A 17,638-nucleotide genomic window follows, 5' to 3' on the forward strand; every position below is an offset into this window, starting at 1 on the left:
TGGAGCTGAACTGTTCTCAGTGGTGGAAGATGACAGAACAAGAAGCAATGGTCTCAAGTTGCAACAAGGGGAGTCTAGTTTAGATACTAGGAAAAACTTTGTCACTAGGAGGGTAGTAAAACACTGGAACAGGTTACCCAGAGAGGCTGTGGTATCTCCATCTTCAGAGGTTTTCAAGACCTGTCTAAATGAAGCCTTGGCTGGATTGAGCTAGTTGGGGCTGGTCCTGCTTTGAGCAGTGGTGGTACTAGATGACCTCCTGAGGTCCTTCCAGCCCTAACTTTCTATGATTCTATGATCATGGGATGGGGGGGAGGCACCAAGTGTTTCATGGTGAGGCTGGTCTGGCAAATTGGGAAGGTCAGGACAGATGTGTCAGCTGCCTGCCTACTGCAGCAAATAAGTGGCTAACGGGGAAGATCTTTTGGGGCCAGCCGAGGACTCTGGATTGCAGATTTGGCCTTGGCCTGTTTGTTCTTGTCTGGCTGGTTGTCTCTGAACAGACCAGGTGAAAGAGGTTTGCTTGTTCATGTCCCTGTGGCCTTTGCTCTGACCCAATGCTTGAAGCTGCTGAGTGATTAACATTAACACTTCCCAATCCCCAGGACAGCAAGATGTAGTATACTGCATTCATCAAAGTGGATGATTAATCATCGGTACATAATGCCAGGAGACATGATGGAGTCTCCATTCTTCAAGTCAAGACACCTTTCTGGAATAGCTGGTTACAGGAACAGTAGGGTGAAGCTCTGTTGTGATAGGCAGGATCTGTGCTTCTTTCATCCCTTAAAGTCTGTGATTGTGAAATACCACACCAAGCCCTGGCGGGAGAAGCAGCACTCTAAGTATCTGCCCCAGGGACTGTTGTGAACTTGGTAGTACATCAAGCCCAGGCAGACAGTTGGTAGTGTGAGAGGTAGACCACAAACTCCAAGGCAAATCGTATCAGGCACTGAGCTCTGGCCACGTGCCAACCTCGACCAGTAAGGCTGGAAATTATTGTTAGCCACTCAAATAAGTCCTTAGCCTCCCTTTATAATATATGAATCCCCTTATACAGACAGTAGCTTTATAATCCATACTCATTCCCAGGCGAGATCTGGTAAGCAAGTGTGGCATTGGTTGGAAGGAAGAGTCCCAGATCTGTGTTTGAGGAGGTCTTATGCTCTTGCCCTTATGTTCCAGTGGTGTACATTGCACATAGAAATGGGGTGGATGGGATGGTCCACTGGAAGATTGTACATTGTGGATGAGTTCTGGGTCCTGTTCATGTGCACTGTCCTGCTCTATGTCTCATGCCTCACTATTTTCTGTCTTTTTCCATGCGTAAAATTCTATAAGGGCTTTTTTTAAACAATGCAAAAGTTTGCTCTGTGTGGTACTGGGCTGGTCTAAGCACCCTATGAACAGAGGGCTCTCTCTCTGCTGGATCAGCCTCTCCTTTGATGTCATTTCCCTTCTAGTTTATCCTTATCCCCTTCTGCATTCTCTCCAGTGTGCCTTTCACTTAGTCATTATGTGTCCTTGCAGCTTTCACCTTAATTAATTCTCCCAAGCTGTGTGCTTTGAGATTAATTCAACACAAATGCTGCTGGATGGCAAGTTAGCTCTTAGCCCTTCCCTCGTTGCATACCCCAGATTTCTAAAGCTTCCCCAAACAAACTGTCTCATTTCTGCAGATTCTCTACTTCACAAATAACATGCTGTACAAGCCTGGCTCTCAGGCCAGCCGACTGAGTCTCCTTCAGAGCCCTCCCACCATGGGGGATGCATCCATTAGACTAGACAACGTTCGTACTTCAGATGCTGGCACATACATCTGTGAGGTGAACAACCCCCCAGACTTCTATGGCAGTGGCTCAGGGCTCATACACTTCACAGTGCTGAGTAAGTCGATGAATGCTACTAAGGGTCCAACCTTGCTTGTCTGGGAGCTACCACTAAAAGGGAATCCTCTCAGAGGTCCTGAGTAGGTCCTGTGAGGCTGACCCCTGAAAGTTCATGCTTGTTAGGGCTGGGAGACAGTGACATTTTGATCTGCTTCTGTCACTTTTGAGTCCTCAACATTTCTGCTGGAGCCCAAAGGAAACACTCTCACTGCTTATTGCCCCGTTAGTGGGTACCCCCTCCCAGCCTCATTCTAGCACAGAGGCTGGGCAAGGCACAGGAGCAGAAAGGTACTGAAGTATGGGGAGCAAACAAAAGGAGGCATGTGAAAGCATGGCTCTCCCTCTCCATCCCAGCTCCCACCCCTGCCATTATGCCCCTAGGGCATCCCCTCCCCTGTGGCATGATAGGCAAGACTTCACCATGCAGAAAGATCTGAAGTGGGAGGAGCAGGATGGGATGGTGTCTGGCTGGGATATCTCTTGAGCTTTCCCAACTCATTCACATTTGTGTGGTGCTTTGAGGTAGTGTGCCAAGAGTCACATAAAGGCCTAAGCAGATGGCAGAGAAGGGGTGAAGCATATTGTGAGTGGAAGAACAAGTAGAGGTAACATGGTTGAACACAGGGATAAACAAAGTGTCAGTAGTGGGATGGCAAAGTGACTGCAAAGCTTTCCAATGATGGCTATGCCAGGGGCCCAGCCTCATGTGTAGTTTTACCTATACAGTCTCCTACTGCATCAATCTCATTTTCTCTCCTGATTCCCCTACAGTGCCTCCCTCTACCCCTGTTTGTAAAGGGACTGAATATGCTTCTGTTGGGTCTGATGCCACTCTGACCTGCAACTCTGCCGAGGGTATACCCGCCCCAGTTTATGCCTGGTCACACGTTGGTTCCAAGACACCATTGCCACTGGCCAACATGGTACAAGGTATGTGGTGAGTGGCATTCATTAAAGACCCTTTATCTTTTAGCGGCACAAACACAAACCTACCAGGCTGGATTGGGTCAACCCATAATCCTGGCTTCAGCTGAGATATGAGCCTGATGCTTGAGAGAAGGGTAAAAAAAAAATACCCAACCAAGTGTACAAAGCTGCTTTGGGTTGGGAATGATAAGTTTACATCTGAAACATGCAGATGGTCTCCTTCCCCTCCCCACCTTATCCTGGCTAACTCCAAAAGATCAACACTGGGAATAACCTGGCCATCATAAAACACACAGCTAAATTTACTCTCCTCCACTGGTGTGAATTGCACAGGTTCCTGGGGCCAAATGCTGTCTGGATTAAGACTCTAGAACTCCCATGAAACTCTCCAGAGCAAAAGGAATATTTCAGAAATTAAGGGAAAAATCAGATTCTAGTCCCAACAACTGTTTCTCATGGGTATCACAAGATATGAAGTTACAGGTCCTGTTAATCAGAAGGTATTTATTAAGGAAAAGGCAGCCAGCTACAGACACAAAGAGGTATCTACACAGTTTGATTTCCATTTTGTCTTATTTACCAGGAACAACAGACTATCTAGAATTCTAGACAGCATGCAAAGACATCTAAGAGCTAAATGCCATACTGCAGGAAAGCACATTTCATCTTACATAATTCCAGAAAATACAAGGGATTTCTTGTAATTAAAGTATTGGCATGAGGAAAGGTGTTGGTTATTACGGACAGGTTTTCAGGATCAGACCCTGAGGGTAAGTCTGCACCACAGCAGCAGAATCCTCAGTCACGCTGCTAGGGAAATAAGCCATACCCATCCGCTCCTGCCTGTCCGTCAACACTGGACAGGAGGCAGTGGGGACCTCCTGGCGGTGCCTGCAGTACCACACTTGGACCTGGATTTTGGGCATGCTCAAAAGAAACATCTTGGGATGCTCTAAGTCAACCTCAGCACTTCATCTCTGGGACTGAGAGAGTGGGAAGCAAGGCTATTGCCTTGGCAATGTTACTGAATGCCTTTCAGCCCTAACTCATATACATATATTTCCACTTTTTAAATGCCATTGTAATTTCATTTGCCAGCAATAGGCTCTGCCTGTAGATCAGTTCAAGATAACCATATTTATTTAAGCATCTGTTCATGCCTTGAAGATGAGGAGTTGCTATGAAGTTTCAGAGCAGTCATTCTCTTCTTTGCTAAAATATCTTCCATGTAGTAAGAATTGGACTAGCTGAGAGAAAACAAACCCAGGGAAGCAAGCCCCGCTTCTCAAACCCTGGCTCATCCCTCACTCCTTTTCTAGTCAAGGCTTGAACCATCCCATACCGTGCTGGGCTAGCAGTTCCTTGAGGGTTGTTATTGATGCTTTCAGTCAAAGCAGAGTTGTGAATTCCCACTCCTGGCCTGGCCACTTTCCTTGAAATTCCTACCAGCTTTGATTTCCCACCTGTCGGGCTTTACATTCAGAGCAGCACCTGTATTCTAAAGTAATGTGGTAGTATCCAGTTTCTCTGAGGTCTAGCTGGTGCTTCTTGCTCACATACTCAGGGTCAAACTGATCACCCAATCGGAGGCTGGGAATTGAGGAAACTGCTTTCAGAAAAGGTTGATTTGCTGAGAATTTTTGCAGGAATCAGGCTCAGGCTTCCCTGGTCTGTGGTGGAACCTCTGGTCACCCTGCAACAGCCTGTAGCTTAGTGGGTAGGGAACTGCCCTGGGTTGTGGGACACCCATGGCCAATCTGCCATAACTCATTCATGCCAGTGGGCTGAACCTGTTTTCCCCTCCCAGGTGCGTGCCCTAACCCGCAGGTTCTAGAGTGGGTTTCTCTGAGGTTGCCCCAATGACTAATTATTTGTAGAAAGTAGAATAGCTCCAGCAGGAGAGACCAAGAGCAACTGACTAACCAGCTCCGCAAGCCAGGGCTCATGGCATGCTCCTGGAAGGTAGAAGTTTCAGGTGTATGGCCTTCAAATGGGGCAGACAGAGAAGGGATCTGGACAGGGCACTCCCATGGCTCAGGGGAGTTCTCTATGGGCATGTCTGTGTGTGCCCATATGGCGACGTTGCTACTGCGCCATGCTTTACTACTTCCTTTTGGAAGCAGCCCATACTGCGCCGTACACTGAGTGCACGGTTATCTTTAGCAGCTACTTTGCTGTAGCAGCATGCTGTACTGAGGGAATGCACTGCTACAGTGAAGTAGCTGCTGGTCATGTGTAGACGCATCTAGTTGCTATGTTGCCATAGGCATGTAGACACGTCCTATCTGACAGACCATTTGGGGTCATATCGGCTCTGAATTTTCTTGACGGCTTGTGTTCATCTCTGGACAAGCTCAGCAGGGACATTTGAACCTACCTCTGCAACAGCCACAGTGTGATTAGCCTACTTGAACTCACCTCATCGAGTCCATGCCAAAATGCCTGCGGGCATTGCTTCTGCTCTCATGTTCTCTGTCTGGGCACTCAACAGTTTGCTCTCTTCAGACCTGAAGCGCTTTAACCAAAACAGAGTATTAGCTTCAGTATTTAGCCACTTTCTCACTGGTAACAAGCTTCATGACTGAAGAGAAAATTATTGATGCTAAGAGCTAATTCCTTTCCAGCCTTTGCAGCCTTATGCCAGAACATTGAGCCCTGAGGCCTGAAAGCACATGCCCTATTTAGGCTGATGCTTAGACCAAGTCTCTTTCTCTGACAGGCTTTCTCTCAGGCTAGCACATGTGACCATGTCTCCTTCCATTGGCCAGCTGTAGTGAAGGGACTACCTTGCTGCTTGCTCACAGGAGTTGGAGTTTTCCTCTGGTATCTGTGACAGGGACATCTGCCCAGGGGGAGGGGTGTCTGTAGCCATGGTTCCTCCTGTTGCAACTCTTGCCCTCTTTTACACAACCCAGGGCATGCAGATCCCTTCTCTGCAAAGTACGCTGCTTTCATGACCACCCTGGTCAGAGGCCCAGCTGAGCCCTCACCCTCCGATTGCACAACAGGAAAGGGAACTTTCTCTGGCATTACAAGGGTGCTAACAGAAGTGATATTTGTCACATAATCAGCCCCCTGAAAGTGCTCAACAGCCATGTCCAGACAAGTCCATGGCTACAGAGTGCTTTCAAAGTGCCCAGCCATATGAAAAATGAACCCTTATAACATAATGGTCCAAATGAAGGCGCTCCAAAGTGGGAAGGGAGCCTGCCTGGGAGCAAGGATGGGCCCCAAGCCCCATCCTGAAGACAGCACTGGAGCTGGGGGGCAGGGTGGGGCTCAAGGAGAGAGGCTGCAAACATCCAGCTGGCTCCAAAGTGGAGCTTGATTTAACCCACCCCACCAGGTTCAACAGAGAATAGCTGTTAGGTTGAAGGGGTCGCTGTAACTCATGGTGCTTCCTGTGGAGCACCTTGAGTTACAGTAGGGAGTTGCATATCTGTCAGGACCCTAAGGATTATTTTGTTGTTTTCCTCCTTAAAAGATGAAAAAACAGGGACGCTGATGCTGACCAACCTCTCGCTGGCCTTTTCGGGGACCTACCAGTGTGTTGCCTCCAATGAGTTTGGCCATGCCAGCTGCCAAGTGACCATCAACGTGACTGGTAACATGATCTGTGTTTATTTCAGCCTCTTTGGGTCTAGGTACAGCTTCTGCCTACAAGGTGCTTTCTGCATCCCTTTTCTTCAGGTGTTTTCATAGATTCATAGATTCATAGACATTAGGGTTGGAAGGGACCTCGGAAGATCATCGAGTCCCCCCTGAGCCTGCACTTTTCCAGGCTAAAGAGTCCCATGGTTCTCAGCCTCTCATCATAACGCCTGTTCTCCTGCCCTCTGATCATGTGCATGGCTCTCCTCTGGACTCTGTTAAGCTTCTCCATGTCCTTTTTAAATTGTGGAGTCCAGAATTGGATGCTGTACTCCAGCTGCGGCCTCACCAAGGCCGAGTACAGCGGGAGGATGATATCCTGGGATTTGCTTGAGAAATATCTATGGATGCAAGCCAGAGTTTTGCACACTTTACTAGCTGCAAAATCGCATTGGTGGCTCATATTCATCTTGTGGTCAATCATAACCTCCAAGTCCCTTTCAGCAGTGGTGCTAGCAAGCATAGCACTGCCGAGCCTATAAGCGTGCTGCGGGCTTTTTTTCTCAAGGTGGAGTACCTTGCATTTTTCAGTGTTGAACACCATCAGGTTTTCATCCGTCCATTTTATAAGCCTGTCTAGGTCGGCCTGGATCATCATCCATCGTGTCCTTAGGTATGGACGCTTTACCCCAGAATTTAGTGTCAATGGCGAATTTGGCCAGTCCACTTCTGACACCAATGTCCACATCATTAATAAAGTTGTTGAAGAGTATAGGCCCAAGGATGGAGCCTTGGGGGACTCCACTGGTCATGGTGCACCACAATGATTTACTTCTGTCGACTACCACTCTTTGGGTCTGACCTCAGAGCCAATTCCCCAGCCATCGGGCTGTGATGTAGCCGATGCTGCAGTTGGCCAATTTTTCCATGAGATAATCATAGGACACCAGATTGAAGGCTTTTTTAAAATCAAGATACATGACGTCAATCTCTTCTCCCTTGTCCAGGCAATATATGTCGCCTGGTCATAGAAGGAGATGAGGAGATGAGATTGGTCAGGCAAGACCTACCTGCAGCACACCCATGCTCGCTATCCTTCACAATGTTGCCATCAGCCAGTTTGTCAAGAATGGTCCCTTTGATAATTTTTTCCAATTCTTCCCCAGGATAGAGGTCAGGCTGATGGGCCTGTAGTGCCCCGGATCTACTTTCCTCCCTTTCTTGAAGATAGGCACCACATTGGCCTTCTTCCAATCTTTGGGCACTTCACCTGAGTGCCAAGAGTTCTCAAAGATCTTTGCCAGTGGCTGAACTCCGATGCCTGCCAGCTTCTTAAGTATCCTTGGGTGTAATCTGCCTGGGTGAGCTGACTTGAAGGTGTCCAGCCTCTCAAGGTGTTCCTTCATATGGTCTACGTTGATGAAGGGTAACAATTCTCCCTCACCCTGGCCGTCCCATACCATATTGAGCAGGGCTGTCCCTTGGGATTGGTGAAAAACTGATGCAAAAAACCCATTAAGCAGATTGGCCATTTTGCTAAGGCCTCCTTGCTTACATCAGTCCTCACAGGGCATCAGCAGATTAGAGTACTGATAGATTATGCACTATTGGAAGAGGAGGGGTAACATGGGACCAGCGCTGCCTATAAAGTCCTGGAAGGAGGCAGAGATAAAATTGAATGGTTTGCATGTACAGGGAACCAGTTAAGAACTCCAGCCCTTCAGCCCTGTCCCCTCAAAGCTAGCAGGTTGCCTATGGCAGCCAGGCTGTTACAGAGGAAGGCAGTACCTGGAAGTGGGGCAGAAGCCACAGACTTCTGTACATAATTTAAAATCTGTGCAGATCTCAAGATGGCGAAGGGCTGTGGGGGCTCAGCTGTACCTACCCCCCCAGTTCTTCCACTGGGAAAGCAAGTTTTAAGCTGGGGCGGGCAATAATTTTGGGCGGAGGGCAGCTTACTGAGTTTTGGCTAGCCATCGAGGGCCGCATGACAGGCAGCCAGGGACAGATAAATATTAATTTTCTAAATTTTTTAAGGGCCCCACAGGCCAGATAGACTGGCCTGGTGGGCCACATCTTGCCCACCCCTGTTCTAAGCCATGATGGAGTGACAGGTGCAAATCTCCTAGTTCAGACTGTGCCTGTACATGAGCAGGGAGGCTGCTCCAACACACTGTAATTACAGCATGTCGGAGCAGACTCGATTAGGCTGAGCATGACTCAGCCGATTAATCGAGTTTGCTGGACCATGGTAATTACTGTGCTCCAGCAGCCTCCTGCATCTGGGGTATCAGTGTGCCTGTGGTTAAAAACGGCAGCAAGCGAACAAGCTTTAGTTCAAGTGTCCCTGCCATCATTTTTAAGGGCAGAGATGCTGATACATGAGATGCTGCCAGACTTTAATTAGAGCAGCTCTCAGGGCTGCTTTAATTAAAGCACCATCCCCTACCTCCACACCTGGAGTATGTGTAAAAGTGCCCAATTTTAGGAAAGGGGATGATATGGCCCATAATATTTTAAAGTGGGTTTCCTGTATTGGCCTTTATTTAATGCCAGGAGTAACATATACATAACTGACCAAGGTCAATCAAACAGACTCTTTTGTTGTGTCAGTCTTATAGACATTAACCTGGAAAATTTGGGGGCAAATTAAAAGTTGCAGAATATCTGGGCTCTTACAAGAATGAGCAGGTTAGTCAGAGAGCCTGGATTGCTGCTAAACAAAAGGAAATGTTGCCTTCTCTGAGGCTGTCACTCCTGGCTTGCTCCCTATGAATACCTAGTAACTGTGTCATGAGTCTGACAGAGAATTGAAGCAGAACCCAAACCATCATGTATATGGATGTATTCTATCTTAGGCTGGCCATTCAAACACACTATAATGGAGGGGTTTGTAGCTCAATGGGAATTTTTTTTAAAGCTGCTAGATTTTTGAGGCAGCTTTTCACCATGGTAGCACATTAATATTACCCCCTGCAAAGTGCATAATATGGTGAAGGTAAATGACCAAATCCACTCTGGAAAGCTTTTACAGTCTGACCATGACTAGGGCTTCCCAGGGGCTTCCATTAAAATGCTCGAGAATTTCCTGCTCCAACCACCAGAGGTATTAGTGAGTGGCTGCCTCCAGCTAGCAGTCAGGGGTCTGTGTTGGTGTTCAGCACTTCCCCCAATAAGCCCCTGGAAGGGACTCTTTACAGCTGCTGTCCTATCACCATCTCCTTCTCCTCCTGATGTCTGCCTCCTTCACAGTGGTGATACCTGGTCATGTCGAAATCACCTTTGACTTTTTTCTGGCTAAGCCTTGTGTTTTTGTCCTTCGTGGGCAAAGATGACCACATTTGGGTGGGGGGGAGGGAGAGAGAAAAGGAGAAAAAAGGAAAAAGGAGAAAAGAGAGAGAGGAAGGGGAAAGGAGGGGGTGGGGGATGGAGGTTAGGTTGCATGGGTATGTAGGTGACTTATAAGCCTGATCTTTGCCTTGAACAATCTGCTGCGGCAGGGGCAGGAAAGTGATGAGGACTGGGTACAAGAGGTTTTCATTTTCCTGGCCATGCGTTTCCTCATTGCTTCTGCCATGCGTTGCTGTTTGAAAGCCAGTGCTGTGTTCTGGATGGCATACTCCATTTGATAGTTCACCGTAGAAGATTTTCTCCGCCAGGCAAGTGTTGGGCACTCTTGAGAGGTGGCCGGCCCATCTCAGCTTCACCAGCTTCAGTAGAGTGTGAATACTGGGAGAGCTGATCTTCCAAACACCTCGGTGTCTGGAGCTTGTCCTGCCACTTGAGCTTTAGTATCTTTACAGGCAGCACAGCTGGAAGCGATTTAGTTTCTTGACATGACACTGGTAGGCGGTCCAGGTTTCTCAGGCGTCGAGGAGTCTCAGGAGAATGATGGCTTTGTATCTTCCATTTTGTCGACACTCTGATGCCTCTGTGGTCCCAGACTGACTTACAGAGTCTGCCGAAGGCCACGCTAGCTTTCGCTAGTCTTGCATTGACTTCATCATCGATGTGGACAGCACAGGAGAGTGTGCTGCCTAGATAGACACATTTGTTGACCATCAACAATTGTTGGCCTTTACCTGAGGCATATGGTTCCTGGGGTGTTGTGCCAGGCACAGGTTGAAACATCACTTCAGTCTTCTTCCTGTTAATAGTGAGTCTGAAGTTGTCGCAAGCTGATAAGAATAGATCCATGTACCGTCGCATGTCAGCCTGTGAGCCTGCGAATAACATACAGTCATCAGCGAAGAGGAAGTCGTGAAGCGTGGCTGTCTGGAGTTTGGAGCTCGCTTGGAGCCTGCATAGGTTGAAGATCTCTCGATCAAAATGGTACCTGATCTCCATACCAAGGCCATCGTCTTGGAAGCTATCCAGCAGCATGGCAGAGAATACCATGAGAGAATACCATGCTGAAGAGGGTAGGTGCGAGCACACAACCCTGCATGACACATTTGTAACTGGAAAGGAGTCAGAGCATTTGCCATTCACAAGGACGCGTGCCATTACGCTGTCGTGGCACTGTCGAACCATATTGATGAATTTTCCAGGGCATCCATACTTCTTCTTGGGCTATGTCGTAGGGCCTCCTCAACTGCCTTGTTCTCTCACCTGCTTTTGTGCCATTCCCCCTCCAATCCTTTACCTGTCCTTGGCTTTTATATCATTTTGCTATTTCTCTTCCTACCACTCTGGCTGTCCATACTCCCTGAGGCTCCTGCCATAACCATGCCTGGTTGTTATGCCCTGCTTGTTCTGGTTGCAGCATGTGGACAATAACCATTGTCAATAGGAGTACTGATGCTGCCATAGCACTTCACCTGTAACTCCAAACACTGGCGTGATAACTGAACTTTGATGTACAAACTCCAGTACAAGTTTGAGCAGCAGATAATCTCAGTTCCTGTCAGGCCTGTCCCAGAAGTAACTCATTGCCATTCCTTTGTCAAAAGGAGTGAGCATGGATACGTGATCTGCGCCCAGAGAAGAAGAAACAAAATGTAGGTTCCAAACCAAACAAAAGCCCAGACTGGCTGCCAGGTAGGGACAAAAGCAGAGGTCTCCTGAGCTGCACTGTCCCAAATGCACAAGACAAACAGGACCCAGCAAGACCATCAGCATCTAGAGATGGTTTTCTGTTTGCTAAAAATGGTAGTCTGTCTCAGGCATGCATACTGTACCCTGCTGTCTCCTAGCTGGAGGACAGGCAAGGGGTAGAGAAACATGTATGTGCTTCTTGCCCAGTTCTCTCTTCTATTTTGTGGGCTCAGTCTATTCTAATCCTTGATCTCCTGACTCAGAGCTGATTCTTCTCCAGCTCACACCCTCTCCATGGGTCTTTGGTACCATCTAGTGGCTCATACTCAGCCTACTTCTCTAATTCTCTACAATCCAAGCTACTGTGCAGGGTTCCCTGGGAACTCTCTCTGATCTGCCTCTCCAGGAAATCTGCAGCTGTCTATGTACTGTGCAGTCTGGCTGCCATCCCATGGCTGCTCCACAGCATGTTCCCAGGTAGCACAGGACTTGTCTGCACTGTCTCTGTGCTGAAACCATGCTGCTGGGAAGCACATCCCACCCACTTCTTCCACCTCGGCTTGCACCAAAGCATAGGCATTAGGTGGTGGGCCCAGCACCTCTCTTGGGCTCCCAATCTTGGGCAGACTTCTCAGCACACACTCAGAGTAGCTGTAACGCAACTGCCTTGTTTCCTGGACTTGGCCTGTGCTGAGCAGGAGTGAAGGGGTAGACGTGCTTTTCAGTGGTCCCAAGTCCAGCAAAGAAAAATGTCCATAGCCCTTAGCTGGGCATGGGCACCCCTGACCAGGAATCTCTCCAGTTAGCAGCATGCATTTTTCTTGGGTAGTCTTGTTTCCAACACCACTTTTTTTGCGGTGGGCACGCAGTCTGAGGGCAGGTAGTCACGTCGTGTAAGCTGGTGTGGCTCCACTGAAGTCAGTGTAGCTGATTTATACTGACTGAGGTTCTGGCCAGGGTTTGGGGCTCTGTCCAAGGAGGGATCAGGAATGCCTGATAGCTAGGTGAATCCAGGCTCAGAACGTGCTGTGGATCCTTCTGGCCTAGGGATCCCCATCTGCTGTCCACCTCCATCTAAGGAGTGTGCTCCAGGTTTTGCTTCTAACTCCCTCCTCCACTAATTTCTTCCTGTTTCTTCATTTGGCACATGGCTCCCACTTGGGTCAGGCTCCCTTTTTTAATTAGTTCTCATCCACTGACAGCTCCCCTGTTAGCTGGCTTCACAGCTTGACTACATGACTAAAAGGAGAACTTGATAGCCATCTGCATGTGTTTGAAGGGTGTAAATATCAAGGCTTCGTAGGATTTATGGGGGGTGGGAGATGGAGAGAGAGAGAACAAAGCTACAGAACTAGAAGCAAGGGAATACATTTAAGGAAAGGGAAATTTCAGGTGTGAATATCCATCTCAGTGAGAAAGAAAGTGGTTGATTATAGAAGCTTCTACTTAGCAAGGGTGGGTAGCTGCTTCACAGGACTCTTTAACTCAAAGGACAGGATCTTCAGAAATGCCCCTACATGATTTAATAGGTCTTTTCTTGCTCCAGGTTCAGTGACTCTGTCATCCACTGTAACCATCTGCTAAAATAGAACTCATATATCTCAAAAATAGGTCTCACGAGAGAGACCCTGAGCAAAAGGGATGGGGTACAGCAAGTAACTACCACAGCATGACTATCGAGTAAGAGAGGTCCACTGTCAGCTGGCAGGGTCATTTGGACACCCAAGGGCAGAGCTGGGAGGCTTTGAGTTCTAATCTTGGCTCTGACTTGCCGCATGGCCTCAGCCAGCTCTTTCATGGGGAAAAGCTACCACTTTCTTACCTTTAACTTCATCAGGCATTCACATGTCATTAATTCCTTTGGCTTCCTTTATCAGTCACCTGCCCTTTTTACCTGTAACTTATAATCATTGCCACCCACTTCCCTTTTTTTCTATCCTTAGGTTAGCGTTACAATTATTATTATTATCTTATGTTTTATTGCTTCTTCCACATCTCCTTTGAGCCAGAATGGCTTCTTGCCCAGAAAGACTTTAATTGTATCTGTGAAATACTAGATTTCAGGTATTCAGTGATCGTGTCTATACATGGATTGATGTGCTGTTGTTACTACACCTTTAGTACCTCTAATATGAGGTACTAATTAAATGTGCAGTAACTGATGTGCAGTAGCACCAGCACATGGTCTTTTCATGACACTTAGTGTGCAGTAGACTAATTCTACTGAGCATTAGCCCACTAGCCTGGTTTTTGCTGCAATGCGCTAACGCACATTAGTATTAGTCTGCTGAGTATTAAGCATCTAGTGTAGACATGCCCCATCAGATGTCCCTAAACCATTTCCAGCTTTCCTTTGACACTTCCCACTTTAAATTGGCATTACTGGTTGGTTAGGCCAACAACTACTTTAAGTTTTGGGATATTAGCCCTTTTATTGTTTAGAATTTCAAGCATGCGGTGGTTGGTTGATGCCATATTTGGTTTGTACAAAGGAAATATAACCAGATCACAAACATTGGTACCTAAGCTGCAGATGACTTTTAAGGCAGCAATTAACTCATTTTTGCCCATCAAAATTATCTCCAATATTGCTCATCCATGCTTATTCTAGAAATGCTAAGGATGTGTTGTTACTGTTCATATGCTACTTCCAGAAAACATTCCCCAGCTTGAAGTCATCCCACAAAATGCTGTTTTTCTTCCAGCACATTATTTACAGATACGTGAGAAGCAGCTTGTTCTGAGGCTTGATGGTCTGTAACCAACACCTCAATTTTACTTTTACTAGCTGAACTCTGATTCATCTTCCCAAAGAATCTGGCTTGCCTCTGATCCATAGACATCGGAAGTCCTGTGTTTCAGGATTGTCTATTATTCTGCCAATGGAAAGATTGCCTCTGACATGAAGTGCCACTGCCTCCCGCGCTTTTTCTCATTCCATCTTCACTGGATAAGTTGTAGCCATCAATTTTAGTGCCCCATTTATAGGACTTATCCCACTAAGTCCCAGTAATATCCACCATATGTTCCCTCTCATACATGTGTGTCTCTGACTCCTCTTGTTTCTTACCCAGCCTCCTAGGATTAATATACAAACAATTGAAAATGTGACCCTTACATGCTTCACTTGTTTTTAGATATATTGTGTGTGTCATTAAGGACAAATCTTGACTGCTAAAGGGTTAATTACAAAAATATAGTTTAAGGGGGTGGAAAAGCCATAGTCTCCTGGTGAGCCAACCTCTGCCTGTTGATTGAATTTGTTTCCAATAGGTACTGCAAAAGCTGGAGTGATCATGGGAGCTGTCATAGGAGTCTTCCTGGCCTTCTTCCTGTTCACAGTGATTATTGTCTATATGTTACAGTACAGAAAGAGGGACAAGAAGGATTCCCAATCCACTTACACTGGGAATGAAATAAGGTTAGAACCTCTGACACCACTTCACTGTCCACAGCTCTCACCTTACTAAAGCAGGAGGGGCTGTAATGCTCTGTGCATAAACCCATGCATATCAGAGCATAAATGATAAGTCTGGGGCATATGAAGGCAGATGCTTATTAGTGAGCTGACAAGACAGTATGCACCCACACTAGGGGAGAGCTTCAGATTTGGCTTGTGGGAGGTCTTGTGAAGGATTGGAGATGAATGTAGTGCTCATGGAAGGCATTAGGTAAGTAGCCCTGGAGGCTGGAATCCATCAGCCACGAGGCAGGCCGAGCCCAGGGAGCATCAGTGCAAACTTCTTCATTCACCTGCCACCACCCTCCTCCCTGCCAGTGTCCCACCTGCGGCAGAGAGGGGGGCAGCCTAGGCAGTGCTCAGCTTCTTTGCTGATGGTGGTAGCAGAAGTTATCAGTTCCACAGGGATGGCTCCATGGTGCCCTCAGGGCACTGAACTTGGCATTGGCTACTAACCTGATAGCCCATTGGGTCACTACTGACACAGCCGAGATTTCACCTGTAACTTAGCAGGGAAAGGCTCTGGCCCCACCTGTTCTAATCCTGCTCCTGGGTGCCTGTGCCCATTGGGCAGGAGCTCATCTTGTGGGGGCAAGTGCAGCTGATCAAGCTTTCAGATTCCTAGCTTGGCTGTTATTGATACCAGCTCTGACCACTGTAGCCATGGTTCTTTGAGGACTGGGTTGGCCCTGTGTGCGTAACACGCCTTCTAGGTCTGGGGCAGAGCACAGCCCTGTGTGTCTGGCATTAGAGCCCCAAAAGACTCTGGGCTGGAGGGAGCTGGAATATGAATGTCTTGCCAGGCTGCTGCTTTGTTGTTACCTCTTATTCTTGTTGCTCTATGGCTGATCCAATGGACATCATTGTAGCCAGAGGAGAAGGTGAGTGGCTGGTTAGACTTATGGCAAACAGAGCGAACAACCAGACACTGAGAGATAGTGCCCAGCATGGGTGACTGGTGCCTCCTGAGTCAGGGGGGGCACTTGCCCCAGTCAGCAACCCCGTGGCTGGGAGGGGCAGGGGGGTGTGGTCCCCCACAGCCAGTCCAGCCAATCTGCAAACGGCTTCCGGGTGAGTGCAGTCAGCCATGGGGGACCACTTCTCCTGGCGCCCCCACTCCCCAGCCGGCGCTCTCGGGGGGGGGGGGGGCACCAGCACTCTTGCCTGCCCCCCCTTGCCTGGGAACGCTGGCTGTCAGGGGGTCTGCTGGCAAAAAACGCTGGCTGTCAGGGAAGGGTGCTGTTCTGGTGAGTGTTCAGGGGAAGGCTGCAATGCCGGAGGCACTCAGTAGCCTGCTACCATGGCCAACATATTAACAGCTGAATGGTACAAATTTAGAGTAGTGTGCACAGAGGCAGCACAGTTCAGGGATCTCGTTGTGTGGGACTGCTGGTACTGCAGATAGACTGGGGCATGTTCACTGTGATGAGAAGACTTCCAGTGGGTGGGAGCTGCAAGCAGAGGGACATGGCTGAGTGGTGCTGAATCCAGCTTTACAGACTGTCTTTGCTAGTGATACACTAGTGCTCTGTCCTGCATGTCCCCAGAACACTTAAACATGGAAGGAAGAGAGGATAATGCAGAAGGGCTTGAGAAGGCTGATGTTACCAGTAGGGGAGGACACGAGCAGTCTTGGGAATATGCAGTCAGCATTAGGTCTGCTGATGCTTTATGCCAGCTGAAGTCCCAAGCTTACATTTCTGATTGATTTTCTCTTTTATGAAAGGGAGGATGCCACTGCCCCAGGAATTACAGAAACCTCCTTGCAGAGGAGAGACAGCGACCCTGGAAACCACTTCCTGGAACGGCCATCGTCACAGGCAGAGTCCATGAGCACCACCAAGTCCAGACTCAACATTGTTGTCTGAGGCAGGGATGGACTTGTTCCTGCTCTGTTCAGGAGCTGCTGCTGTTTTTGATATATTACGTTCTTTCTTGTTATCAGTTAAGTTTTTTATTGTGGCATATTTGCAGCAGAAGGAGGTTTTACCCACTTCAAGGAACCCTTCCTTTGTGACCTCCAGTCTGCCTAGGCAGCACTTCCCACATTGGATGTGTTGTTTGTTTTGTAGCATTTCCTCCAACATTTCATCATAACCATTTAATACAAAAAGCCGTGTCCTTTGATTGACTGACATAAAGGGCTTATTAACCATTCAGGATGCAGGGGTTTCTGTAGTCATTATTGGGCTATTTCCCCGCAAATGCATTGAGAGTGTATATGTCTCTTGATGCTGTTGCCTTCTGCTCTGCCTGGCCCCAGGACTCAGACCTACCAAGATGTGTTCCCGCAACTAAAATGCACCTCAGTGTAGCTGGAGCAGAAGCCAGAAGGAGAGGGGGAAATACCAGATAGAAAAGAAAGTGGAGCTAATGGGGAGCCATGAGGGCCTCTGCTCTGCTCGTTAACTGAAGTCTTGCCCACATGCTGGGGCCTGTATCCATCCAGACCATCTGCTTCCTTGGGCAGGGCTGTGCTGTGGGACATCACTTCAGAGGTTTCTGCCTTTTTCCTCACTGGCTTGGACCTGTAACCTGGCAGAGGTGGGGCATTTCCTGGAGCCATGTTGTCAGGACATCCAAACCAAAATGTCTCTCTGGAGCCCTGGGAGCTCTAGCCAGGGCTGTAGTCCCACTGTACTGCACCGGGGGTTGATGCACATGATAGTCTACTCTGTTCTACTCCAGCTCTTCCCTGTGCCCCTCACAGGTTCCCTTGACTGAACCCAGAGCC

General features: G+C 48.1%; 1 protein-coding gene across 1 annotated transcript in view; it reads left to right on the forward strand.

Annotated features, from left to right (window-relative positions):
- VSIG2 (V-set and immunoglobulin domain containing 2) overlaps positions 1-17,061 on the forward strand; it is a 33,782-nt gene extending 16,721 nt beyond the window's left edge. The window contains exons 3-7 of the mRNA XM_019508377.1: positions 1,680-1,887; positions 2,661-2,819; positions 6,301-6,420; positions 14,718-14,865; positions 16,631-17,061. Coding sequence (XP_019363922.1) covers positions 1,680-1,887; positions 2,661-2,819; positions 6,301-6,420; positions 14,718-14,865; positions 16,631-16,772 — 777 coding nt within the window. The 3' untranslated portion in view covers positions 16,773-17,061. The remainder of the gene's footprint in view (positions 1-1,679; positions 1,888-2,660; positions 2,820-6,300; positions 6,421-14,717; positions 14,866-16,630) is intronic.
- Positions 17,062-17,638: the final 577 nt, after the last annotated feature.

The sequence above is a fragment of the Gavialis gangeticus genome, unplaced genomic scaffold (genome assembly GCF_001723915.1).
Source record: "Gavialis gangeticus isolate Ggan-Ray unplaced genomic scaffold, GavGan_comp1, whole genome shotgun sequence".
Classification (NCBI taxonomy): Eukaryota; Metazoa; Chordata; order Crocodylia; family Gavialidae; genus Gavialis; species Gavialis gangeticus.